Here is a 25,111-nt window from a genome sequence, read left to right on the forward strand (position 1 = left end):
GCCCCAGAGAGCCCTCCCACAGAGCCCTCCCACATCAGCCAGCTCTGAACTGGCGAAAACTGAGGATGGCCTCTATGGCTGGGTGCCCTGCCTTCTTTTCTTGCTCCCTTACTGTAGGTTCCCTCTGGGCTGCCCGCTACCTGCCCAGGACCCCCAAGGCAGTATCTCACCTAGGATTCTGCTCCCTGATCCTGCAACAAGCTTCTAACCCCTCAGCTTACTCCTTGCAACTCACTTACCCAACAGGATGTAATAAGACCTACCATGTGTAAGGCCCTGGGCAGGTCCTATGGAGATAAAGATGCAGATATCCAGCGGTCTCTGCCCTATGAGAAAAAGCCACATTTTCTAGCCAAGTTCCTCAAGGCCCTGTTTTCTGCTAAGGAATGCTAACAAAAGGACAAGCCCAAAGAGACTATTTTAGACACTTAACCAGTATTCAGGTTTTGGTTCCACTGCTTAACCTCCCTGGGCTTCAGTTTCCTCATACAGAAGATAAAGGGGTTGGCCTAGCTGTTGTCTAGTTGGGGGTCCTTGAACCCCTGAGTCCTCAGATGCAGCACTCAAGAGCTATTCTCAGTATCAAAGCCTAACAGAAATCACACATCCAAAAGTGGTATATGGCCTCACACCATCACTTCATAACTAAAGTATGATGTTGATTTGTTTTTGTGTTAGCTTCTGGCAGGAATTACTCAGCGTACTAACACTGGTTATTTCGTGCTAATCAGAAATGCTAGTTGGCAGCTATGTATGTCTGATTAATAAGAAGGGAAAATGAGTTATTGTTTTTTAAATCATGTTTGTAGGACAAAAATATTTTAAAACATGGGGGACAAGGTGATGACAAGATTAAGAATTATTAGGCTAGCAGATAGCTAAGATTCACCTCCAGCTCTAAAAATCCCATGATTCTAAGCTGATAAATGAAGTATGCTGTTACATTAATTTGTTACACTTATCAGCTAACATGAGCGTTTTAAAGGAAGATGTCTGTAATCTGATGATAAGACTAATGGTGAAAATTCCTAAGAAAATTTGGAGAGGCCAGAATTTTAAGGTCATGCTTCCAATTATACTGATGACCTCCCTAAGGATTGGCCCAGCGGCCCTCCTCCCTAGGCCTGGGCCCCAGGGCAGTCTCAGGAATACCCATCACTGTTTTGAAATTTAACAGCCAATACTCTTGGCAGTGCCTTCACTGACTGGAAGCAGTCAGACCTCCATCACAGACTTTGCCCTCAGAAGATTTCAGGAAACCCAGTGCTTTGAGGACAGTCTTCTTACATGTTTTCTTCAGAGACTGTAGCTGCCTACACTTCCTTTCCACTGGTTTTAAATCTAACATCCTAGGCAAGCTGAACCTAAGAGGGACAACCCCAGACCACCCCCTTTCCTAAGCCTCCCTCTGGATCTCCACTTGTCAGCTCCACCGCTGTTATCAGCCCTGTCCTACATCTCAGAGTTGGCTTGGCAGACGCCTGTTGGGGAGTAGGGATAGCAATGCTGTATCCTCATCACACATGCACATTCAAGCGGCGTAAGACCAGGACTGTCTTAGCACAGTTAGCTTTGGGGCATTCGAGGTGGGGAACACAGAAAGTCTCTGTAAGGTGGAAGGATGGGGGAAACAGAACGCCTAGTCCCAAATCCTCCAAATAACCTCTTGTTATCAGGGAGCTTCTTTGATAACTTTGGCTCCAATCAGCAACCAGAATATTTCAGTGTAAAAGCCTGAATGCTATAAAATGAAAATATGATGAAATTTTTGTTCAAGGAATTTTCAAATAGACCCAAGACATGACCTCAATACCTTGTACTGCCTTCAAATCTGCTAGGTATTTTCCCCTTCGAAAAGTCTCCTCATATGTTTCTCTAAAACATTGCAAATGCACTTTTCCAACCCTGTAATCTTCAGGGTTTGTAAAGGGACATTTTGGTTTACCCAATGATCAGATTAAGAAAGGTATCCTAGCTCTAAGGCAGGAGAGCAGGAATCTTGAGTTGAGGTAATCCAGGGACTAAAACGCTTAGCCATACTCTTGTCTCAAGATGGAGAACAGAATAGAGATTCAGGGAGAGGGTCCGGCCTTAGGACCCAAGGATGTAAGACAGAAACTGGCATCTACTGCAGGCGCCAGCTTCCAAGCCAGGGATCATTTTCGCAGCCTTCTGCCTCGCCTGTAATATGCCCTTTAACATGAGGAAGAAACTGAGGCACTCACTTTTATGGGACAATCAGAGCCCCGACAGAGGTGGGCAGAGCTGGGGAGAAAGCACAAGAAGCTGACAAAGCCGGCTAGCGAGGCCAGATCCCGACCCAGCCCAAGAAGACCACGCCCACCCACTCCACCCTCGCCTCCGCGTCCCCGCCCCCAACAAGCCGCTTCCGGCCAAGAGGGGGCGCCCGCGCACTCCCGCTGCGCCTGCGCGGGGAGGGCGGGTCAGCGCGCCGGCGCAGTGCGTCAGTCACAAGCTACTGCGCTGAGTTCCCCACATCCCTTCGTGTTGGCCCTAGTGAAAGAACGATGGTGCTGGATCTTGACTTGTTTCGGGTGGATAAGGGAGGGGACCCAGCCCTCATCCGAGAGACGCAGGAGAAGCGCTTCAAGGACCCGGGACTAGTGGATCAGCTAGTGAAGGCAGACGGCGAGTGGCGACGATGTAAGTCCCGGGACGCGCGGGGTATCCCGGGTCCTAATCTCAACTTCATCTTTCGGATCGCGTTACCGCTCCTGGAGCCACAGCTTCCTCTCACGTTGCAGTGGCTCCGAGGCGCTCCCTATCCCCCAAAACGCACCCTGGGAGCCGGGACCGACCCACTTTTTTCCTCTGCCGGGCCGCGGGAGCTCCCTTCCAGGACGCGTCGGGGGTTCTCAGGCAAGGGAGGAACAGGGCGCATGCGCTTCAAGAGCTGTCAAGCCTTCTCGCCGCAAGGGTACCCAGAAGAAAGCCAGGGCGGGAGGTTTGGGGGGTTTCCCCTTTCCTAACCCTGTCTTTGGTCGTCTCCGGTCTTTTTCTCATCTTCAGCAAGGCCACAGTGGTCTCCCTCCATTTTGATAGAATCAAAGGCTCCAGCCTGAGACTGAGTCACATATGCCGCGCAGTGTGATTCACTCCACCCATATTGGAAGCATTTGGAGACTTCGGAGGTCGCTCCTGGCTAAAAGCAGTGATCCTGGAGCTTTTGGGAAGGCCATCCCCTTGACCTGTCAGCATACGTTTAAGAATTGAGAAAAGTCTTTTCCGTGGTAGATCAGACATGGGGAGAGGGGTGCGGTGAGGCAAGAAAAAACTTGTATTTTGAAGCTGTTTAATTGTGATTTGTGGAAGTTTTCCAGAAAAGACATTGGCAGATTTGGGCTAGAACCTGGAACTGGTCCGGGCATCTTTCATGAAGCTTAATAAAACCATAGAACCCTCTGCCTATCAACCTCTGCCTAGATTAACTGGAGTAGTCACTGATTGGCCGGGTGCTGTCAAGCACATGTGATTCATTTTGTCTGATGCAATAGGTCTGCAACCAGCTGAGAGCCAGGTTTGTGACAGCACACTGCAAGGGCAGTCGCTGTCGGAGAGTGTGGTGGATTTCTATTAGGAAAATTGATTTTCCTAAATTTATAAGGGTATTGGGTCCCAAGAGAGTATGTGTTTAACTCGGGTTGTCTGCTGATTCTGTACGTGGCAGTCAGTCTGATGTGGTAGTTTGTTTAACTGTGAGATCCCACCATCTGAATCTGAATCTGAAGTTTTGAGTTGCAACAGAATTAAATTAAATGGAAAGAAAAAAGTAGACTGGACACTATTTTACTGAGTCAGAAGTATCAGATTTTTGTATCAGTCTAGCCACTGGCCAGTGCTAAATGGCTTTGAATGTGTTAGCTAGTCTTTTGTGTATAATGTACACATTTACGGGAAGTTCTGTCTCTTATGTGACAATGGATATGTGGTAAGGGGATGAGTTCTTCAGGGACAAAGTTGTGTTTTCTTCATCTGTATGTCCCAGTACCTACCTTATACATATACATACAGGATATACATATACACGTGTATGCATATAATCCCATAACTAGACTGCACCTGGTCCTTGGTAAAGGCTTGACAAAGGTTTGTTGAATTCATGAATATCTTCTGTGTTCAGAGCACTTTGCCTTTCTGTATGAAAAGCAGTTTATGTAGTTTATTTCCAACACATCTATTGATTTGATTCTTTTCTACCTGACACCCCTTACCAGTATTCTCTTTGCAGTTAAAGGGAGTTAATGATTTTTTCCTAAGTCGCTAGCTGCCTGAGTTGGACATTGACAGATCTTGTATCAAAGTTCTTTACATCTGAATCTCAGATCAGAGGTTACCATTATCTGCAACATCTATCACTAGCTGCAACAAGGATTTATAAGCCCGAGCCACGTTATGATCTCAGATCATGTTCCCTGACTGAGGACACAGCTGGCTTCGCGAGGCCTTCTGTTAGAACTACACCTCTTTGTCGGCCTGTAGACCTCCAAGGTGCCGCTAGCACTCTGTGTAGAACACGGGAGTCTGATCACCACATCAGTTTACCACAACTCTTCTAACTCCAAGGATTCGAACTGCAATTTCTTCTTTTTAATTCAGTGTAATATAATGAGGACACATTTGGCCATATGATAAACATTTGTCTCAGCTACTTCCAAAGCCACTAGATTTCCATGTATCTTGAAATCTTCTGCTAACTACGGGAATTCTCTTCCTCCCCTCAGAAGTGCTATCCTGAATGCGATTTCTCTTTACTATCAATTGAAGTTATTTCCTCTTAACCCTGGTCCACACACCTTAAGCCAGGCCCTTACCTTTGGAATAACTTTCTTGGGCTGGCTCCGTGGCTTAGTGGTTAAGTGCAGGCGCTCCGCTGCTGGCGTTCTCAGGTTCGGATCCCCCCAGCACGGACCGACCTACCACTTGTCAAGCCATGCGGTGGTGGCGTCCCGTATAAAGCAGAGGAAGATGGGCACGAATGTTAGCCCAGGGCAGTCTTCCTCAGCAAAAAAGAGGAGGATTGGCATGAATGTTAGCTCAGGGCTGATCTTCCTCACAAAAAAAAAAAAAAAAAGAATAACTTTCTTGTGATCTTCCTCACAAAAAAAAAAAAAGAATAACTTTCTTTTTTTGTGAGGAGGATTAGCCCTGAGCTAATATCCATGCCAATCCTCTTTTTTGCTGAGGAAGATTGGCCCTGGGCAACATCCGTGCCAATCGTCCTCTGCTTTATATGGGACGCCGCCACAGCATGGTTTGACAAGTGGTAGGTCGGTCCGGCCGGGGATCCGAACCCGCGAACGCCAGGCCACTGCCTAAGCGGAGCTCGTGAACTTAACTGCTGCGCCACTGGTCTGGCCCTGGAATAACTTTCTGACTGCTTTCAGTTTTACCTAGTCCTGAGCCACATCTAGGATGTGATCTTTTTGGAATGCAAATCTAATCCTTTTACTTCCAGGCTTCCATCTTGCAGTGCCTTTCATACCTTAAAGCAGTGCTGTCTGATAAAATATAATGTGAGCCGCAGGTGTAATTGTACATTTTCTTGTAGCCGCTTAAAAAATGTAAAGAAAAACATGAAATTAATTTTAGTAATGTATTTTATTTAATTGAATATATCCAAAAAATTGTATTTTCAACACATAATCAATATAAAAATTATTGAGATGTTTTACATTCTCTTTTTTACAAGTCTTCAAAATCTGGTGTATATTTTACAACTTCCAGTACATATCCATTCAAGCTAGCCATGTTTCAAATGCTCAATAACCACATATAGCTAATGGCTACCATATTGAACAGTGTAGCGTTCAAGCATAAAAATCCAAATTTCTTAAGACCGTTTACAAAGTCCTACCTAACTTTCTAGTCTCATCATCTATCACTCTCCCACAGATGCCCTCCATTCTTTGTTCCAGCCTTATAGTGCTACTCATATACTCTTTTGATACTGAACCTCTTAATCTCAAGTTCATGTACCTGATGCACAATAAGCCAATGACTGAGACATCTGTGCTTGGAGATGGAGAAAGGTTTATTCAAATTGGCCAAAATGAGAAGGCAGGAGGATAGAGTCTCTCAAATCCACCTTCCAGGAAGAAGAAAGCAGGGGGTCTTTCTAGAGCTAAGGGGCTTGGGAGGAGGACTTTCGGGAGAAAGAAAGGGGAAATCCGTGTTTCTTTCCCGCCAGATTTTCACTCCAGATAAGCCCTTGGGTAATCAGACTCCTGGGCATCACAGCAGCTAGGGGCTGTCTCCTGATCGGATCTTCCTTAAAGGCATTCTTTTTCTTCTGCAAAACAAGCTCATAAATCCTGGTGACCCTTGAGTCATCCCTCAGGTTAAACAAGGAAAAAGCAAATTAACAAGATTAACTTCTTTTCATCTGTGTCTGTGTTGGGAACAAGGTTGAAGGGTAATGGTGTTCTCATTGGATATTTACAGTAACTCTCAGGCACCCTGCCTCACTTTCACACATCCATGACTGTTGCCTCTTCTTCTTTTTTTTTTTTTTTTCCCCCATTCTGGTACAACCATCCAATTCTAGAAAAGAGAAAGGAAAGAAAGAAAACGATACGCTATGGAGCTTTTTTGATCAGAAGACTCAGTGAAATGAGAGGGGTGGTAATACGAATCCACGTGATTTTTCAAGTCTTCCTCGTGTGCAGTCATTAAGATGACCAGGTTTGTGCTGCAAAGGAGTCAGCACGTTGTGGCTACTGCTCTGATTGTTCTCAGATGAATGTTTATACAAAATAATATTGTATCTTCATTTAGTTTATAAACATACACAGTGCTGTCCCTTTCAAATTAAGGAAAAAAAAAAAAAACCACACACAAATACTGCAAAGTAGCAAAATGCAAAGAAAAAAAAAGCTACTTTTGGTTTGGGCAACATTAAAAAAAAAAAAGAAATATGAAAAGCAACGTGGCATGGGTCCCTGTTTGTAAAAAAAGGTACTTGGGCACGACACTGGATCAGAATTGATTGGTTTTCTAAAATTCAGAATATCTGGGATTTTAAAAGTAGCATTTTTGTCTTTTAAAAGTTCACCAAGTCACATAACACTTAAAACATCAAAAAAGCTTTCTGATAAAAAGCTCAGCTTTTAAATCACATTTTGTTTCTGCAAATTTGGGCGACGAATTGAGTTCTTACTGGAATGTGGCCTATCGCTGGTTGACACATCTGAAATGGAATGGCTCCAAATCTGTTGCTTCTTCTTGGAATATTCCCTATCAGGGTGGATATGGCCCTCACTCCCATCAGCCCTCTTTGCCAACCAACTCTGCTCCCTTGGCACTACCTCATTTGCTGAGTGCTCTACATATATTATCTAATATATCTCTTGTGGCATTTATACTATTTTTATATACAACCTTTTAAACTTATTTTTTATTGAGACATAATGTATTCAGTAAAGTGCACGAGTCTTAATGTGCACTTGACGAATTTTACAAATCTGTGCACCCATGTAACCACCACTCAGATCAAGATCTAAGACATTTGCAACACCCCAGCAGGCTCCCTCACACCCCCTCACAGTTATTTCTCCCCTCCAAAAATAACAGTATTTTGCCCTCTGTCACCATAAATTACTTTTGCCTGATTTTGAACTCCATGTAAATGGACTTATATAGTATATACATTTGCACATGTCTTCTCTCTCTCAAAATTATGTCTATAAGATTATTCCATGTCATTATGTGTAACAGTGGTTCTTTTTCATTGCTTTATAGTACTCCAACATGTAAATATACCAATCAGTTCTATTGATGGACATTTGTATGGTTACCAATTTGAGGGTGTTATGAATAAGGTGCTGTGAACATTGTCATGTGTGTCTTTTGGTGGACATAATCACTCATTTCTGTTGGGTGTGTACCCAGGAGTAGAATTGCTGGGTCATAGGGTAGGCACAGGTTTAGATTTAGTAGATATTACCAAATAGTTTTCCAGAGTGGTTGTAGTAATTGATGCTCCCACCAGTAATATACATAGAAGAGTTCAAGTTACTCTACGTCCTCGCCCTTGGCATTGGCAGTTTTAGCCATTCTGGCGGATCTAGAGTGCTTTCTTATTGTGGTTTAATTTGCATTTTCCTGATGACTAAAGATACTGAGCACCTTTTCACATACTTGTTAGCATTTGGACAGCCTATTTGGGGAAGTGTCTGTTCAAGCCCATTGACCAAGTTTTTTTTTTTTTTATAATTTTATTTATTTATTTATTTTCCCCTCAAAGTCCCAGTAGATAGTTGTAGGTCATAGCTGCACATCCTTCTAGTTGCTGTATGTGGGACGCCGCCTCAGCATGGCCGGAGAAGCAATGCGTCGGTGCGCGCCTGGGATCCGAACCCCGGGCCGCCAGCAGCAGAGTGCGCGCCCTTAACCGCTAAGCTACGAGGCTGGCCCCCCATTGACCAAGTTTTGATTGCCTTTCTTTTTATTATTTTTCAGGAATTCTTTATCTATTCTGTATACAAGGTCTTGTCAGATGCATATATCGCAGATATGTTTCTCCCAGTCTGTGACTTGCCTTTTCACTTTCAGTCTTTTAATGAATGGAAGTTCCTAATTTTAACGAAGTCCAATTTATTGATCTTTTCTTTTGTAATTTGTGTTTTTTGTGTTTTGTTTAGGAAATCTTTTCATATCCCAAGTTCTCCAATTTTTTTTCTAGAGGTTCTATTCCTTTACCTTTCACATTTAGGTAAATGATTTATCTCACATTGGTTTTGGTATATGATGTGAGATAGGGATTAAAGTTTTTTTGTGTGTGTGTGTGGAAATCTAACTGCTTGTGATAAAATGCAGCAAGCTAGGAATAGAGGGAAACTTCCTTAATCTAATAATAGTTGCTTATCAAAAAACCCATAGCCAACACTGTTCTTTTCTGTGTGTGTGTGTGTGTGAGGAAGATCAGCCCTGAGCTAACCTCTGCCATTCCTCCTCTTTTTGCTGAGGAAGACTGGCCCTGAGCTAACATCCAAGCCGATCTTCCTCCACTTTATGTGGGACGCCGCCACAGCATGGCCTGACAAGCGGTGCGCCAGTGCGCGCCAGGGATCTGAACCCCAGGCCGCCAGCAGCGGAGCGTGCGCACTTAACCGCTACGCCACGGGCCGGCCCCCAACATTATTCTTCATGATGAAATAGTGACTGCTTTCCCTCCAAGGTTGGGAACAAGACAAGGATGTCTACTATCACCACTTCTAATCAACATCGTGCTAGAGGTTCCAGACAGTATGGTATAAGGCAAGACAAAGAAATAGAAGATCAGAACAGAAGTAAAACTGTCATTATTTTCAAATGAGTTGATTGTGTATGCAGAATCTGAACTATTAAAACTAAATAAATTTAGCAAGATCACTGTATACTATATACAAAATCAATGACATTTCTATATACAAATAACAATTAACAAGGCATCTGATAGAAATATATTTAATAAATGACATTGAAGATCCCTACACTGAAAACCACAAAATATTGCTGAGAGAAATTAAAGATAATGAAGGGATATACTATATTCATTAATTGTAACATTCAACTTTTTTTGTGTGTGTGTGAGGAAGATCAGCCCTGAGCTAACATCTGCCAATCCTCCTCTTTTTTTTTTTTTTTTTTTTTGCTGAGGAAGACTGGCCCTGGGCTAACATCCATGCCCATCTTCCTCCACTTTATATGGGACACTGCCACAGCATGGCTTGACAAGCGGTGCCTCGGTGCACGCCCAGAATCTGGACCTGCGAACCCCGAGTTGCCGCAGCGGAGTACACACACTTAACTGCTTGCGTCACCAGCCAGCCCCTAAACATTCAGGTTTCATATTGCCCTTTTTTTTTTTTTGGTGAGGAAGACCGGCCCTGAGCTAACATCTGTTGTCAGTCCTCCTCTTTTTTGCTGAGGAAGATTAGCCCTGACCTAACATCTGTGCCCATCTTCCTCTACTTTATATTGGATGCCGCCACAGCATGGTTTAATGCGGGGTGCATAGGTCCATGCCCGGCATCCGAACCTGCGAACCCTGGGCTGCCAAAGCGGAGGGAGAGAACCTAGCCACTATACCACTGGGCCGGCCCCTTAATATTGTTTTTTAATTATCTTATTTTCTTTTATTTCCCAGCACCTAGCACGGTGTTTTCTTTTATATTCCCAACACTTCAACACTTAGCACAGGGCCTTGCAAATAGGAGGGACTAAATAATTTTTAAAAACTTTATTTCAGGCCAGCCCCGTGGCTTAGCGGTTAAGTGTGCGCGCTCTGCTACTGGCGGCCTGGATTCCGGCCTGGATTTGGATCCCGGGCGCGCACAGACGCACCGCTTCTCCAGCCATGCTGAGGCCGCGTCCCCCATACAGCAACTAGAAGGATGTGCAACTATGACGTACAACTATCTACTGGGGCTTTGGGGGAAAAAAAGGAGGAGGATTGGCAATAGATGTTAGCTCAGGGCTGATCTTCCTCACAAAAAAAACACAAAACTTTTTATTTCAAAATAGATATAAATTTATAGGAAGTCACAAAAATAGTACAATGAGGTCCTGTGTACCATTTACCCAGTTTCCCCAACGATAACGTCAAGCATAGCTGGTACAATATCAAAACCAAGAATTTGGCGTTGCTACAATCCACAAACCTTATTCAGATTTCACCAGTTTTACATGCACTCAATTGTGTGTGTTTCTATGTGATTTTATCACGTGTAGATTTTTTTTTGTGTGTGTGAGGAAGATCAGCCCTGAGCTAACATCCGATGCCAGTCCTTCTCTTTTTGCTGAGGAAGACTGGCCCTGGGCTAACATTCGTGCCCATCTTCCTCTACTTTTTATAGGGGATGCCGCCACAGCATGGCTTGACAAGCGGTATGTCGGTGCACGTCCAGGATCGGAACCTGCGAACCCCAGGCCGCCATAAGCGGAGCGTGCGCACTTAACCGCTTCGCCACCAGGCCAGCCCCACGTGTAGATTTTTGTAACCACTGCCACTCTCAGATACAGAACTGTTCCATCACCACAGAGATCTCTCTTGCTATCCCTTTGGAGTCGATTCCCTTTCCCCTCAGCCATCTAACCCCTGGCAACCACTAATCTCTTCCCATCTCTGTAATCAATGTGAATAAGTGAATGAGAAAGTAGTTGTATTGTTTTGTGCTAAAGTTTTTGTTTAAATTTAGTTTAGTTCAGTTTTTTTAAAGTTTGCTAAACCTTAAACAATAGCTATTTCTAGGTGCTGTCTCATTTCTAGTCATCATTTTACCTGTCAAAAGCTTGATTTTTACTGTATTGCTCCTAAAGCTTAGATTCAAGAGGTCCAACTTTTGCTGATCAGAGTTAGACTGATGAATCACAATAGCAATGTTACTTTGGCCAGAATACCTATGTAGGCTGATTAGTGCACTCTCTTCCCCAAAGGAAACCAAAGTATAAGAAACTAAATTATTCTCAAGGCTGCCAGATGAGCATTTCGTCAGAGCAAAGGGAATAGCATTAACCATTTCTAGCATAGAGATGTAGCAACCAAGTTCATGGTAATGGAAACATGACTATCCTCTTTCCAGATTCTGGGACATACCACATAGTTTCTTTAAATGTATTTTAAGATAACTGAGCAGGTTATAGTTACTTGAGTATTTTCCAGTTTTCTCAGATGTCACTCTACAGTGGCATCATCCAGGTTATGATACTTTTTAATTTCAGTCCCAGAATGGCCTTTTCCTTGTCACCAAATGCTGGGGAACCCTATTGTCGTCACCAATATATGCCCGCTAAATTGGGGGCTCTAAAGCTGTAAGATTTTACAGCTTCACAAGGCAGATCCTTTAGTTCTGCCTGCACTTTGGCCTGGGCTGAGATCGGTCTTAAGGAGCCATGATTAGGAGCCGGAGGTATCCTAATTATGTGCACATCTTTGGTATATCCTTGGGTTCTTTGTTCTTCAGGCAGATTTCGGGCAGACAACTTGAACAAGCTGAAGAACCTGTGCAGCAAGACAATTGGAGAGAAGATGAAGGTAAGAGAACTAACAGCCTTGAGAGCTTGAGCAGAGATATTTAATCTTGTTCTTAGTGAATACTGACATAATTTCTAACTTGGTGTCTAATTCTATGAGATACTGAATTTCTGACCAAAGGGGGCATATTATTTTAAAAAGAAAGGAAGGAAGGCAGGGGAACTAAGAGGCACTTTTAAGGGATTGGTGAGTCCATCTCCTGTCTTCAGATATATTTTAGTCCGTTAGAGCTGCTATAACAGAATACCATAGACTGGGTGGCTTATAAACAACAGCAATTTATTTCTCATGGTCTGGAGGCTGGGAAGTCCAAGATTAAGGCACCGGCAGATTTGGTGTTTGGTGAAGGCCCACTTCCTGGTTCACAGACAGCCTTCTTCCTGTGTCCTCATGATGGGAGAGGAGCGAGGGAGCTCTCTGGGATCTCTTTTATAAGGGAACTAATCCCATTCATGGGGGCTCTGCCCTCCTGACCTAGTTACCTCTGAAAGACCCCATCTCCAAATACCATCACATTGGGGATTAGGCTTCAACATATGAATTTTGGGGGACACAAACATTCAGTCTATAGCAAGATAAGATTCTTACCACACAAGTCATTCAGTGTCTATTCTGTTCTTGTTTTTTTTTTTTGAAGGATAATTTTCTTTTCTTTTTTTTTTTTTATAATTTTATTTATTTATTTTTCCCCCAAAGCCCCAGTAGATAGTTGTATGTCATAGTTGCACATCCTTCTAGTTGCTGCATGTGGGACACGGCCTCAGCATGGCCGGAGAAGCGGTGCGTCGGTGCACGCCCGGGATCCGAACCCGGGCCGCCAGCAGCGGAGCACATGCACTTAACCGCTAAGGCATGGGGCTGGCCCTCTTTTCTTTTTTTTTTGTGGGGAAGATCAGCCCTGAGCTAACATCCATGCTAATCCTCCTCTTTGTGCTGAGGAAGACCTGCTCTGAGCTAACATCTATTGCCAATCCTCCTCCTTTTTTTCCCCACAGCCCCAGTAGATAGTTGTATGTCGTAGTTGCACATCCTTCTAGTTGCTGTATGTGGGACGTGGCCTCAGCATGGCCGGAGAAGCGGTGTGTCGGTGCGCACCCGGGATCCGAACCCGGGCTGCCAGAAGCGGAGCGTGCGCACTTAACCGCTAAGCCACGGGGCCAGTCCTATTCTGTTCTTATAATAAGAATATAAATTCCACCAGTAATCCTTTCCAGTTATTTCTTGAGCTCAACCGACAGTGCCAGAAGGTTTTCTTATGGCAGCCTTCAGATTCTTTATCCCAGTGCAGTTGTGCTCTTTAATGAAAAGAGCACAGATGTGGAGTCCAAATCCTGGACTGGTGGCTGTGTGACTTTAGGCAAGTTAACTTCTAAGCCTCAGTTTTCTCATCTGTGAAATGACAGTGTAACACTCACCTAGAGAACAGAATTATGAGAGCTAAATTTTTTAAATGTAGAGAACCTGGCGCAATGCCTAGAACATTGTAGTTATTCAGCAATTGCGAGTAACAGTTGATGGCAAGTAGTTACTGGCCTTCATCCAAAAAATCCTTCGTATGCCTGAAGAATAAATTTCAGCTTGACCTTGCTTTGGTATCCAGAATAGTTCATGTTTTTAATCTTTCTTCAAAAATACTTTTAGCCCCTTAATCACTTTTTAAAAAACATATTAAATGCACCCTACAGTCTGTCTCATTTTTTAAGTCATAAACCTCTAAACTAAACCAAAAAATTTAAATTGTAGAACCTGAACCAGTAAAGAGCATAACAGAAAGATTCCTTTGGGATTCTAGCACCTTCCACCTCATGATAGTCTGCATCTTTCTCTTTAACAGTATATTGTTACACTTTCAGCTTGTGACTGGCTGTGGAAATGGATATCGATAATCATATGGTTTTCTTCCTAAGATGCTAATGATGCTTAATCATTTGCACGTCAGAGGCCCCATAATTATGTTAATTCCTATGTATACTCCTGCCTGGGTGTTCTTTGGGATGTACAGATAGTGCCAGCCAAGTGTTTTTCATAGCAAAAAGATGGGAGTAAGTGTTTTTATCTGCAGTAACATTCTCAGATCCCTTTACCGCTAACTCTGCAAGGAGTGTTCTCTTTGCTGTCCACTGGAGTGGTACTAGCAATACTTTAATTTGTATAGCACTTGAAAGCATTCAAAACCCTTTCATATACATCTCATTTTGGTTTTGATCTTTGCTGCAAACCTAGACTGTAGGTAGTACAATTATCAGCCCTATTAAAAGGGTAAGGGAGTAGGCTTAGGAAATTAAGGCGCTTGCCTAAAATCACACCATAAGTTAGTTAGCTGCAGAGCCAGAACTTGAACTCAGAACTTGAATGTGTTGCCCTGAGGGATTATCAGGTAGCAAGGGAGCCTCAGCCATCTTGGCTACCAAATGGAAAATCTTGAGATTTAGGCCATTTTTTTCTTTTCTTTTTCTTTTTTTTTTTTTTAAAGATTTTATTTATTTATTTTTCCCCCCAAAGCCCCAGTAGATAGTTGTATGTCATAGCTGCACATCCTTCTAGTTGCTGTATGTGGGACGCGGCCTCAGCATGGCTGGAGAGGCGGTGCATCGGTGCGCTCCCGGGATCCGAACCCGGGCTGCTAGCAGCAGAGCACGCGCACTTAACCGCTAAGCCACGGGGCCGGCCCTTAGGCCATTTTTTGCTATCTCAGTAGTCTATGCTTGTTCTTATCGAGACTTATTCTGATATTTTCAGACTTTTCCAACTTTTTAAGATGGTTTTGCTTGACTCATGAAGGGTGTGAGTTGAGTTATGGTTAGAATCCTGACTTCTCGCTCTGGTGGATGAGAATGTGTAACAAGCCTAAAGGATTTCTGTGCTTTACCCTTAGAAGAAGATTTTTTTTTAATTTTTTTTTTTGTGTGAGGAAGATCAGCCCTGAGCTAACATCCATGTCAATCCTCCTCTTTTTGCTGAGAAGACTGGCCCTGAGCTAACATCCGTCCCGCTCTTCCTCCACTTTATTTGGGACGCTGCCACAGCATGGCCTGCCAAGCGGTGCGTTGGTGCGCGCTTGGGGTCCGAACCCAGGCCGCCAGCAGCTGAGCGCGGGCACTTAACCGCTAAGCCACGGGGCCTGCCCCAACCCTTAGAAGAAGATTTAGTCCTTTCTCGTGGTTCAGTTTTGTGCAGTGGGATATGAGGTTGTATAAAGATAATTGCCTATTATATGTATAGAATTTTTGAAAATCCTTAGGACATTGAAGGTGATTTCTACATGTCATTTTATTTATACTTGCAAAGCAGACCCTAAATCTTCTCAACTTATTTTTATTCGAGTTTTGCTGAGGTCTTATATATCTGGTTATAATGGCCTTTGATGATTTTCTTTAACTCCTTTTAATTTAGGAAGATTTGACTCTTAAAATTATCTTTCCCAGGGCTCTGGGCAAGGATTAGAAGTGATGATTTGGCAGAATATCATAAGGATGAAGAGAGAAACCAGAGGGAAAAAGTCTAGCCCTGGGTTCACCCCTGCTGCTTTGTCAAGTTGCACTGATTGCTCTAACCTTAGTTCCAGATTTTGTGACTTTTTCCTGAAAAATTTTGTTTTCTTTGGCTCCCTAACATTCCATAATCCCACCCGTCTCTTCCCCTTAGCCTCAGTGCTCAGTGCTGGGATTGTTCTCGGCAGGTAGATGAGGATTCACAAATTCACACCCAGGCGTCTGCCCCAGCGCTGGCTCCTGAGCAGACGTTCTTCTTGCATTCCTGATGATGTCAACCCTCTGACCCTGCTGGGTTAATCGATCTGCCCAGGATCAAAAGGCTAGAAAGTGGCAAGACAGGGACTTGAAACTGTGACTTCTTGTTTCCAGTTTACAGATTTTTCTCCCATGTGTTGCGTGTTTTAAAGACAGTTATATAGAAAGGTCTGTAATTAGTTTATATGATATATTAATTTGCTATGCACTTATAAAACTATGTCAGAAATTTTCTTTTATTTAATAGTGGTCTTTTTTCCTGCAGAAAAAAGAGCCAGTGGGAGATGAGTCCATTCCAGAGAATGTATTAAATCTTGATGACCTCACTGCAGACACTTTAACTGTAAGTTATTGTCTTTTTCTATTTCTAGATTGGGATTTCTGTCCTTTTATCATACCTTTGTTCCTAAACAAGCAAGTGCTCCACACAGCATTGTGGCATCCTTGAATTTCTGCAGCAGGGAAATGTCCTCATCCACTCTTGTTATACTCTATACATGGGTATTTATTAGACAGCAGAGATGGAGACAGATGAAGTGAAAAAGGCAAGGGTAGGAAGAAGAGAAAAAAGGAACTGAACTATTTTTGGTTTATATTACTCCATTTTCACAAAGTCAAGGAATTTTTCAATTTACTATAGTTCAGTAAATATTGACTACAATGAGCCTAGAACAGTAATTTTCAAATTTTTTAGTCATGAAACCCTGTCTTAAAACCTGTAACACAGAAGCATAGCAAGAGCATAAATACAAAAACGCAAAGACGCTGTGCTTGAAGGGCTAGTTTGGGGGTGCAATTCGTCCAGCCCTCCCTGCTGAGGGCTCCCCCCAAGAAAGCAGGCTACAGTTTGAAACACCTGCAATAAGAAATACAAAATAAGCTTAAGACAAAGTCTCTTGTTCCGTCTCTTGTTCCTAATACATTTATCATCTTCCTAGAGAACAATTAAATGTAGTACATAATAGAGTGCTAAATTGGTTTAATGAGGAATATCAGAACGTGCAAGTTAAGGGAAAGAGCTCTGAAAAGAGCTACAGTATTAAAACTCCTGAGATTTATAGGGACAAGAAGAATGGCCAGAATTTATGCATCTCTGCCTTAGATACCCCAAAAGAAAATGCCAGTGGATATGTAGGGCAAGACTGTATATATCCCTGTGTGAAATAAATCTCAGGTCTTTGAAAGCCTTCATTGTCAGTTTTTTAAATGCTGTCACAAGGGTTGTCATTAGAGCGCACCAGGGTTAGGGCAACAGCGTCTTCTTCCTGCTCTGTCCTTGACTCACTCTGGCCTCGGTCCGGCCGGGCCTATTCATCTACAGAACCTGAAAGTCTCACAAATCAAAAAAGTCCGACTCCTCATCGACGAAGCCATCCTGAAGTGTGATGCTGAGCGGATAAAGCTGGAAGCAGAGCGGTTTGAGAACCTCCGAGAGATCGGGAACCTTCTGCATCCGTCTGTGCCCATCAGTAATGATGAGGTAGGCGTCAGTGCCACAGCAGGCAGCTGTCTTACATCGCTCCTCTCTCTTGGGAAGGGGGTGGGGTGGGAGGAGGACTGGGACACACTGGCACTCTCTGTAACAGGGCTTGTGTCAGAAGCAGGCTCTTTGTATATTTGCTCTGCCCACCAATTGAGAATTGAAAGAGTCAGATCCCTGCCTGATTGGGAAGTAGCGGAGACAGCAGGTAGGAGGAGACTTCTGGCACAGAATCTCTTCTAAATCAGGCTGCTGTCCTCCATTGTGTGTTGCCCGTGGTAGCAGGAGTCTCGTGGGAGGGATCTGCTAAATCAGCCTCACCCCTCACCCACACCCCGCTGAAAAGCCACAGGTTGAAGGGAAATCTGCATGATAAAAGTTTCCTGCTGAGTGGGAGCTTCCCCAGCACAAAGCTGCCCTGAGCCCAGCCTTTGTTTCCTGACACCTCAGCCATGGCAGGGCCCATCTGTGCCTCTTTCATTCATTCCCTGGTGAACGCACGTTAAACTCACTGCAGGCTGGGATGGCAGACTCGGGAGGTCAGGGGCCTGTGCCCGCCCTCATGTGGCCCCCGGACCAATAAGAGCCTGGAAAAAAGAAATCTACATTCTCCTCTGCACCCCAGGCAATGCTGATTGTCCTGGGGAGGGTTGTCCTTGTGCAGGATTTTCAAGGAGTCATTTAAAAGGGTAAAAAAAAAATGAGAGAATACGATAGATCTTTTGGAAAATCATGACTTTAGTTCATGGCTAGAATCACTTCTAGGAATTAATTAGTATTTTTCTATTGAGCACAAATTCTCTAGCAAATTCCCTCTCTAGTCTCTGTAACAATGAACAGACCTAGTGTTTGAGTTAAGCAATGTCTTCGCAAAGCTCTAGGTTGTTCTTGGAATAGCCTTTGGAAAGATTAGAGATTGTAGAATTCCGAGATCATGCATCTTTCTCTCCTGGTCCTGTTTCCTTAGGATGCGGACAACAAAGTGGAGAGGATCTGGGGCGACTGTACAGTCAGGAAGAAGTATTCTCACGTGGACCTGGTGGTGATGGTAGATGGCTTTGAAGGCGAAAAGGGGGCCGTGGTGGCTGGGAGTCGAGGGTACTTCCTGAAGGTAAGATTCGGGAACCAGTTGGGATGGGGTTATAAAGAAGGAACTAAAAAAAAAAAATGCAGAAAACATGATCTACTTAAAGAGGCCTACAAATCCACCACTTGTTCTCGCCTTTCTAGAGCAAACCCATTGTCAATTAGATGCAGTTCTCTTTCTAAGGCAGGAGAGTGCTTATGAGGCTTCCCTAGAACAGAAGCCACTAAGTGATCCTCCATATGAATATATGTTTTGCTAACTGAATCAGAACAGTCTCTGCCTTTAAGGAGCTCCATTGGACAGTAATTGGACAGTCAGACAAGTAGAGTCAAAACCCACTGTGACAAGTGCTGTGGTGTGAGAGGGCCCAGAGTGCTGTGAGAATGGGTAGGCAGAGGCAGACCCACACAAGCTGGGACAGAGGGCAGATGAATTCAGGGAAGCCTTCCAGAAGGACATGGTAACGTAATTTTGGAAATACTGCACATATATACACATACATAGGTATGCTCCACATGCACAAATGAGTCCGGTGTTGTGTAAGAATTAGCACAAGAAAACTCTCATGCACCTGGGGCCAATGATCCTTTCCCCTTGCTTTGGTATGTTAAAGAGAATTCTCTTTACTGTGTGCCCGGGTGATAGGCTGGGCATTGAGGTTAGGAAAGAATCTCTTGAGTTATTTGTTGGGATCCACAATCTTTGCTGGCCTCCTGTGTCCTGAATGTGAATTCTAACTGATGAACCTGATGGCCACAGAACCCAATCCCAGTGCTGTGTCTCTGTTCCTTTAGGGGGTCCTGGTGTTCCTGGAACAGGCGCTCATCCAGTATGCCCTTCGCACCTTGAGAAATCGAGGCTACACTCCCATTTACACCCCCTTTTTCATGAGGAAGGAGGTCATGCAGGAGGTAGCACAGCTCAGCCAGTTTGATGAAGAACTTTATAAGGTGAGTAGCCAGGGGCAATTTGGCAGAATGACTTCTTAAGTTATGAAGTTTGACTTCAAAGATACAGAGCAGCGCTGTCCAGTAGAACTTTCTGCGATGATGGAATATTCTGTATCTGTGGCTATTGAGCACTTAACATGTGGCTAGTGCAACTGAGGAAGTAAAACTTTAGTTTTCATTAATTTTAATTTAAATAGCCACATGTGGCTAGTGGCTACCATATTGGACAGTGCAGACATACAGCCTATTTTATCTTTCCCCCAAGTGATCTGTATGATGTATCTAAATGAGCATACTTTAACATTATGAGCTTGGTTAGAAAAGAAGCACATTTATTGAGTGCTTGGACAAAAGGAAATTGTAGAACTGGCTGATCTTCCTGTGTCTTCCCAATCTTGACCCCAGACTGGAAGCTTCCATAGGGCAAGATACACTTTCCTTGGGATAGATGTGGCTTCCAGTTTGTGGCTCCTTCTCAGCCATGGATCATCTCATGGAGAGCCAGAAGATTCAAGTTGAAGTTCAGAAGGTCATTCTGATCAGCTGGCTCTAACACCAGCTGTAGCACCCCCAGTCTACACGCAGCACTCAGAATTTCTAGAGTGTCTCTGCTAACGGCTGTCCATCGCAGCGGAGTTCACTTGTCCCTCTCCTTCAAGATTGTTCTGACAGAAGTGGGTGACTTTGTTCTTATTGGCCATTTCCTCCCAACACCCATGTGGGGGAGGAGTTACACAACTGCTCTTGGGCTCATCTCGTTTATCTTATGTAGAAAGATGGATCTAATAATTAGAACTTTCTTCCCATTGGGTCCTCTTGATGAGTTCAAAGTTATGTTTTCATTCAAGATACAGTGGGACATGAAATGCTCTCCCTAAACCCTGAGCATTAGTATAACCTTGGTATCCTCCCTCTCTTCTTTCCTTTCTTTTAATGAGGAAAGTGGTCATGTATCAGCTGAAACCTGTTTTATCTTTCCTCTTCTTTTCTCATCTCAACCCCAAGATTGGATAGTCACTAACAGAACTTTAGAAGGATGCCCTGCAGGTAACGCCAGGGAGAAGCTTACACGGAGGATTATGAGAAGTATTAGGTAGCAGGTGCTCCCTGTGTTTCCTGCATCCTCCATCCAGATGCTTCTGAGATCCACAGGCAGGGAGAATCACAGGGCTCAGCAGTGAGGAATTTTGACTGGCACTTCTTGCCTGATGTAAACCTGAGTTGATTCATTTTCTGGAGCAGCGCTCTCCAATAGAACTTTCTGCAGTGATGGGAATGTTCTGTATCTGCACTATCCAGTATGGCAGCCACTGGCCACATGTGGCCATATTTGAAATGTGGCTAATGCAAACTGAGGAACTAAATTTTAATTTAATTTAATTTAAATAGCCGTATGTAGCTAGTGGCTGTATCATATTAGACTGTACAGCTCTAGAGTTTTTCTATGTTGTATGTGAATAGCTTCACAAGGCGCTAAATTCCCACTGTCAGGTAGCAAGGTAGTTTTCCAGGTCCCCAAACCCTGGCCCAGAGAAAGTTTCCTCCCCTACCTTTGTTTTTGTTTTTTTGGTTTGTTTTTTTAATTAAAGTAATACCACATCACAGAAAATTTGGAATTGGCAGGAGGAAATCATCTCCTTTCCCATTACCTGATACAGCAATTGTCATTTTAATATTCTTTTGGGGGCTTTTTTCATACGTATGTCATACATACTTCTAATCACAGTGTATATAGAATATCTTTTTACTTAGCATTACATGTAAAGCATTTTTCAGGGTTACTGCATGGTCTTCATAACCATCATTTCTTTCTTTCTTGTTTTTTATTGAGGTAACATTAGTTTATAACATTATATAAATTTCAAGTGTACATCATTATATTTCAATTTCTGTGCAGCATCATTTCTTAATGGTTGCAGAATATTACACGGACTGAAAGTAGGACAGTCAGCGCTTCCCCTGTCAAGTATTTAGGGGGCTTTCTTGCTATTAATAAGTACTATTACAATGAACTTTGTCTTGTTGGTAGCTTTTTTTCTTTTACGTTACTTTCTTCAGCTGAACACCAAAGTGATTCTTTGAGGACTATACTCACTAGACTAACCTGCAGGCACCAAGAAAGCAGAGACCATGTCTCCTTCTGCCCAGCATTGGCAAAAAGGACTTGGCACTTAGCAAATGCCTCACAAACATTTGTTGAGTGGATTAATTTATATTGCTACCAGCTCAGGTTTATTGCACACCTGTCAGTATTGGCCATTATACATCATTTATAAATGTTTTATTTATTAGATACGTAAAAAATATTATCAGAATATTTTATCTCCTTTTAATTTGCATTTCTTTGATCTCTATTAGGGACCCCATTTGGGGCTGACCCGTTCTCTCCCTTGTCTTTTTAGTGTCCCTGCTCACTCCCAGGCAACGATAAAGGCAATTCTTCCTGTCCCATGACTCATCTCTTCCCTGTGGTTTCTTGCTCAAGCTGAGGTCCTCCTCCCTCACTCTTGACTAGTAAAGGTCCCTCCTCTTACAGGTGATTGGCAAAGGCAGTGAAAAGTCTGATGACAACTCCTATGATGAGAAATACCTGATTGCCACCTCAGAGCAGCCCATTGCTGCGCTACACCGGGATGAGTGGCTGCGGCCAGAGGATTTGCCCATCAAGTATGCTGGCCTGTCCACCTGCTTTCGCCAGGAGGTGGGCTCCCACGGCCGCGACACCCGTGGCATCTTTCGAGTCCATCAGTTTGAGAAGGTGAGTAGACAGGTCAGGGCGAGGAGTAGGACCCTTCTATCTATCTGCCCAGGGTGATTAGAGGAGAGACAGGATCTGTGTTGCTCAGGCCCACCCTGGCTCCAGTCTTTCCTCTCTTCACCACCATCTGTTTCTGGGGAAGAGCCTGAGAAGTGCGTGGTGGAGTGTCTGTGAGCACAGTCTCTGGAATCAGGCTGCCTGTGTCCCAGTGCCAGCTCCACCACTTACTAGCTGTGTGAGCTTGAGCAAGTTGCTTAACCTCTCTGTGGTGTTTCCTACTCTGTAAAAGGAGGATAATAATAGCACCTACCTCAATAGGCCTACTGCAAGCATTAAACTGATTAATATGTATGAGGCACTTAGAACAGCCCCTGGCACACATATGGTAAACTCTCTATATAAGCATTTGTTCTTTTTTGTGTGTGTGTGAGAGGAAGATCAGCCCTGAGCTAACATCCATGCCAATCCTCCTCTTTTTGCTGAGGAGGACTGGCCCTGGGCTAACATCTGTGCCCATCTTCCTCTACTTTTGTTTTTTTTTTTATATGGGACGCTGCCACAGCATGGCCTGACTAGTGGTGCGTCGGTGCACGCCCAGGATCCAAACCCGGGCCGCCAGCAGCAGAGCGTGCGCACTTAACCGCTCCGCCACGGGCCGGCCCTCAGCATTTGTTCTTGTTCCAGTCCCAGTCCGGTTCAGCACCAAGCTCTCTTGCTGGGGGCCCTCCCCGCCTGTCTCCCAGTGGTGTAGGAACAGGTCTTCCTTGCGAGGCTATCTCCCACCTCGGTCCTTTAGTTTATTCACGCTGTCCCATCATCGCTGTCTCCTTGGGTCCCTCTTTGCAGATTGAACAGTTCGTCTACTCCTCACCACACGACAACAAGTCGTGGGAGATGTTTGAAGAGATGATTGCCACTGCTGAGGAGTTCTACCAGTCTCTGGGGATCCCCTACCACATTGTGAACATTGTCTCAGGTACCAGCCTCCCTGTCCTGTGTCCCACCAACACCGCCCTCACCCGTGGAGCTGCCACACAAAGAAATAGCTCACAGTCCAATTAATTGCCCACATTAATTAAAATATCACACTCTTCTCACTTGGGAGTGTTTGGTGATAAGAATATCTGGGTGTGATTTCACTTCTGGGGATAGGATGTGAATTAAAGAATTCTTCAAGTTTGCTGAAGGTCAGCCTTCTGAAATACCATCCGTCCCTCATGAATTCTAGGGGTTTTTCCTTACAGGTTCTTTGAATCATGCTGCCAGTAAGAAGCTTGACCTGGAGGCCTGGTTTCCAGGCTCAGGAGCCTTCCGTGAGTTAGTCTCCTGTTCTAACTGCACAGACTATCAGGCTCGCCGGCTCCGAATCCGATACGGGCAAACCAAGAAGATGATGGACAAGGTAGATGGCCCCTGGGGAGGCGGCAGCAGGCCCTTCAGTGCAGAGTAGATCCGTCTTATTTCACAGCCCTTGGAGTACTTTATTTCCCAGCATCATGGGAAAATCTGAGCTTCTCAATCTAGACCAAAAAGGGAACCTGAAAATGACTTCTACTGAATCAGAACTGAGTCCTTTTAGATAGAAAGCTGAATCTAGCTCTATTCTACAAGGTAATTCTAGCTTTTCTCTTTTTGGCTTTGTTTTCTGTAACTCCAGATAAAGAATAATCCCCATTTGTCTACACAGAACAAGTCGGAGGCAATGTCTTCCCTCTTCTCCTCACCCAAGAAGGTCTGGGTTGTAAGCTTCTCTCTTCAAACCCAATTTTCAGGCCCTAATCTTCTCCAAGTCAGGGACTTGAAAGGGGTTCAAACTACTCTGGTAGTTTCTTCATTCCCTCAAACGGCCCAACTCTCCTCAAAATACTAGGACCTACCACTTGTCGTTCTTGGAGACATGAGGAATCTTCCTGGAGTTATCTAATAGGCAATAAATAGCAAACAGAATTCAAGTTTAGAAGAAGATCGATAATGGGTAGAATGCATGATTTTGATTTGGATAGTTGCAGTGGGGGGAGTCTGGCTGGGTGGATGGTTCCTGGTCATCACTAAGGCCAGCTAAGGGTTGAGTGTAGCTGCTCCCTCTGAGGACCCTCTCTTCGCAGGTGGAGTTTGTCCACATGCTCAACGCTACCATGTGCGCCACTACTCGGACCATCTGCGCCATCCTGGAGAACTACCAGACGGAGAAGGGCATCATCGTGCCTGAGAAGTTGAAGGAGTTCATGCCGCCAGGTAAGACTTCCAGCCCAGCCCATCTTCCTCCTCTTGTCTGTCTTCACACTCTTCTGAATAGCAAGCCCCTTTCAGAATGTACCGAGTTTTCTTGTTCAGACCCAGTCCCTAAAACTCTGCCTGTCCTCTGGTGCTGGGCATTGCACGGGGCAAGGTTGAGAAAGTAGCCAGTGCAGGTATGATATTCTATTTAACTGCAGCTAAAATTCAGACTGGGGAAGAAAAGAACAAATGAAAGCAGTGCCCATTGTGGGTGCCCTTTTGTTCAAAGGGATCGTAGTCTTGTGGAACTCTCCCCAGAGGTTCTTGGGCTTTGACTCCTAAGAAACAAGAGGTTATCTGGTTGGCTCTTCCCTTCCAGGTCTCCAAGAACTGATCCCCTTTGTGAAGCCTGCCCCCATTGACCAGGAGCCATCAAAGAAGCAGAAGAAGCAGCATGAGGGCAGCAAAAAGAAAGGGGCAGCAAGAGATGTCACCCTGGAAAGCCAGCTGCAGAACATAGAGGTCACTGACTCCTGAACATTCCTTCCCTCCAGTTCGCCAGGCTTTCATTTCTGTCGGCGGAGATCTCCGAGCCTGCCCACAGGCCGGGCAACCAAGTACCCTCTCATCACCCGCCCCATCTGACTGCATTGCTAGAAGGGGAACTGTCTGCCATGTACAACGCAGCGTTCTGTCTGTTCGCATGGGCATAGGAGCCAATCACTGATGACTGATGAAACCATGTAATAAAGCATCTCTGGGGAGGGCTAGGACTCTTCCTCAGTCTTCTGCCTAGGGCTTGAACCCTGTCTCTGACAGTTCTCCCTGGAACCATA

The 25,111-nt window shown here is 44.3% G+C and overlaps 1 protein-coding gene across 2 annotated transcripts; it reads left to right on the forward strand.

The window, feature by feature from the left end:
- The first annotated feature begins 2,466 nt into the window (after positions 1-2,466).
- On the forward strand, positions 2,467-25,111 carry SARS1 (seryl-tRNA synthetase 1). Of its 2 annotated transcripts, XM_058538691.1 has the most exons (12): positions 2,467-2,664; positions 11,964-12,034; positions 16,049-16,126; positions 17,105-17,263; positions 18,231-18,374; positions 19,145-19,300; positions 21,837-22,058; positions 22,905-23,034; positions 23,303-23,460; positions 23,716-23,790; positions 24,164-24,293; positions 24,655-25,111. In XM_058538691.1, the coding sequence occupies exons 1-12, from the start codon at positions 2,529-2,531 to the stop codon at positions 24,810-24,812; spliced, it is 1,617 nt and encodes a 538-aa protein (XP_058394674.1). In that variant the 5' UTR covers positions 2,467-2,528; the 3' UTR covers positions 24,813-25,111. The 2 variants fall into 2 exon arrangements, with proteins under 2 accessions (XP_058394674.1, XP_058394675.1); XM_058538692.1 differs by lacking the exon at positions 23,716-23,790 and having other exon boundaries at positions 2,469-2,664.

The sequence above is a fragment of the Diceros bicornis genome, chromosome 4 (genome assembly GCF_020826845.1).
Source record: "Diceros bicornis minor isolate mBicDic1 chromosome 4, mDicBic1.mat.cur, whole genome shotgun sequence".
Lineage (NCBI taxonomy): Eukaryota > Metazoa > Chordata > Mammalia > Perissodactyla > Rhinocerotidae > Diceros > Diceros bicornis.

What these genes read in the sequence shown, in the direction of transcription:
- SARS1 (XM_058538691.1), top strand. Translation starts at nt 2,529, where the DNA reads ATGGTGCTGGATCTTGACTTGTTTCGGGTGGATAAGGGAGGGGACCCA. An exon ending in CAATTGGAGAGAAGATGAAG is followed by an intron (nt 12,035 to 16,048) that starts GTAAGAGAACTA and finishes TTTTTCCTGCAG; the next exon opens with AAAAAAGAGCCAGTGGGAGA. An exon ending in TCACTGCAGACACTTTAACT is followed by an intron (nt 16,127 to 17,104) that starts GTAAGTTATTGT and finishes ATTCATCTACAG; the next exon opens with AACCTGAAAGTCTCACAAAT.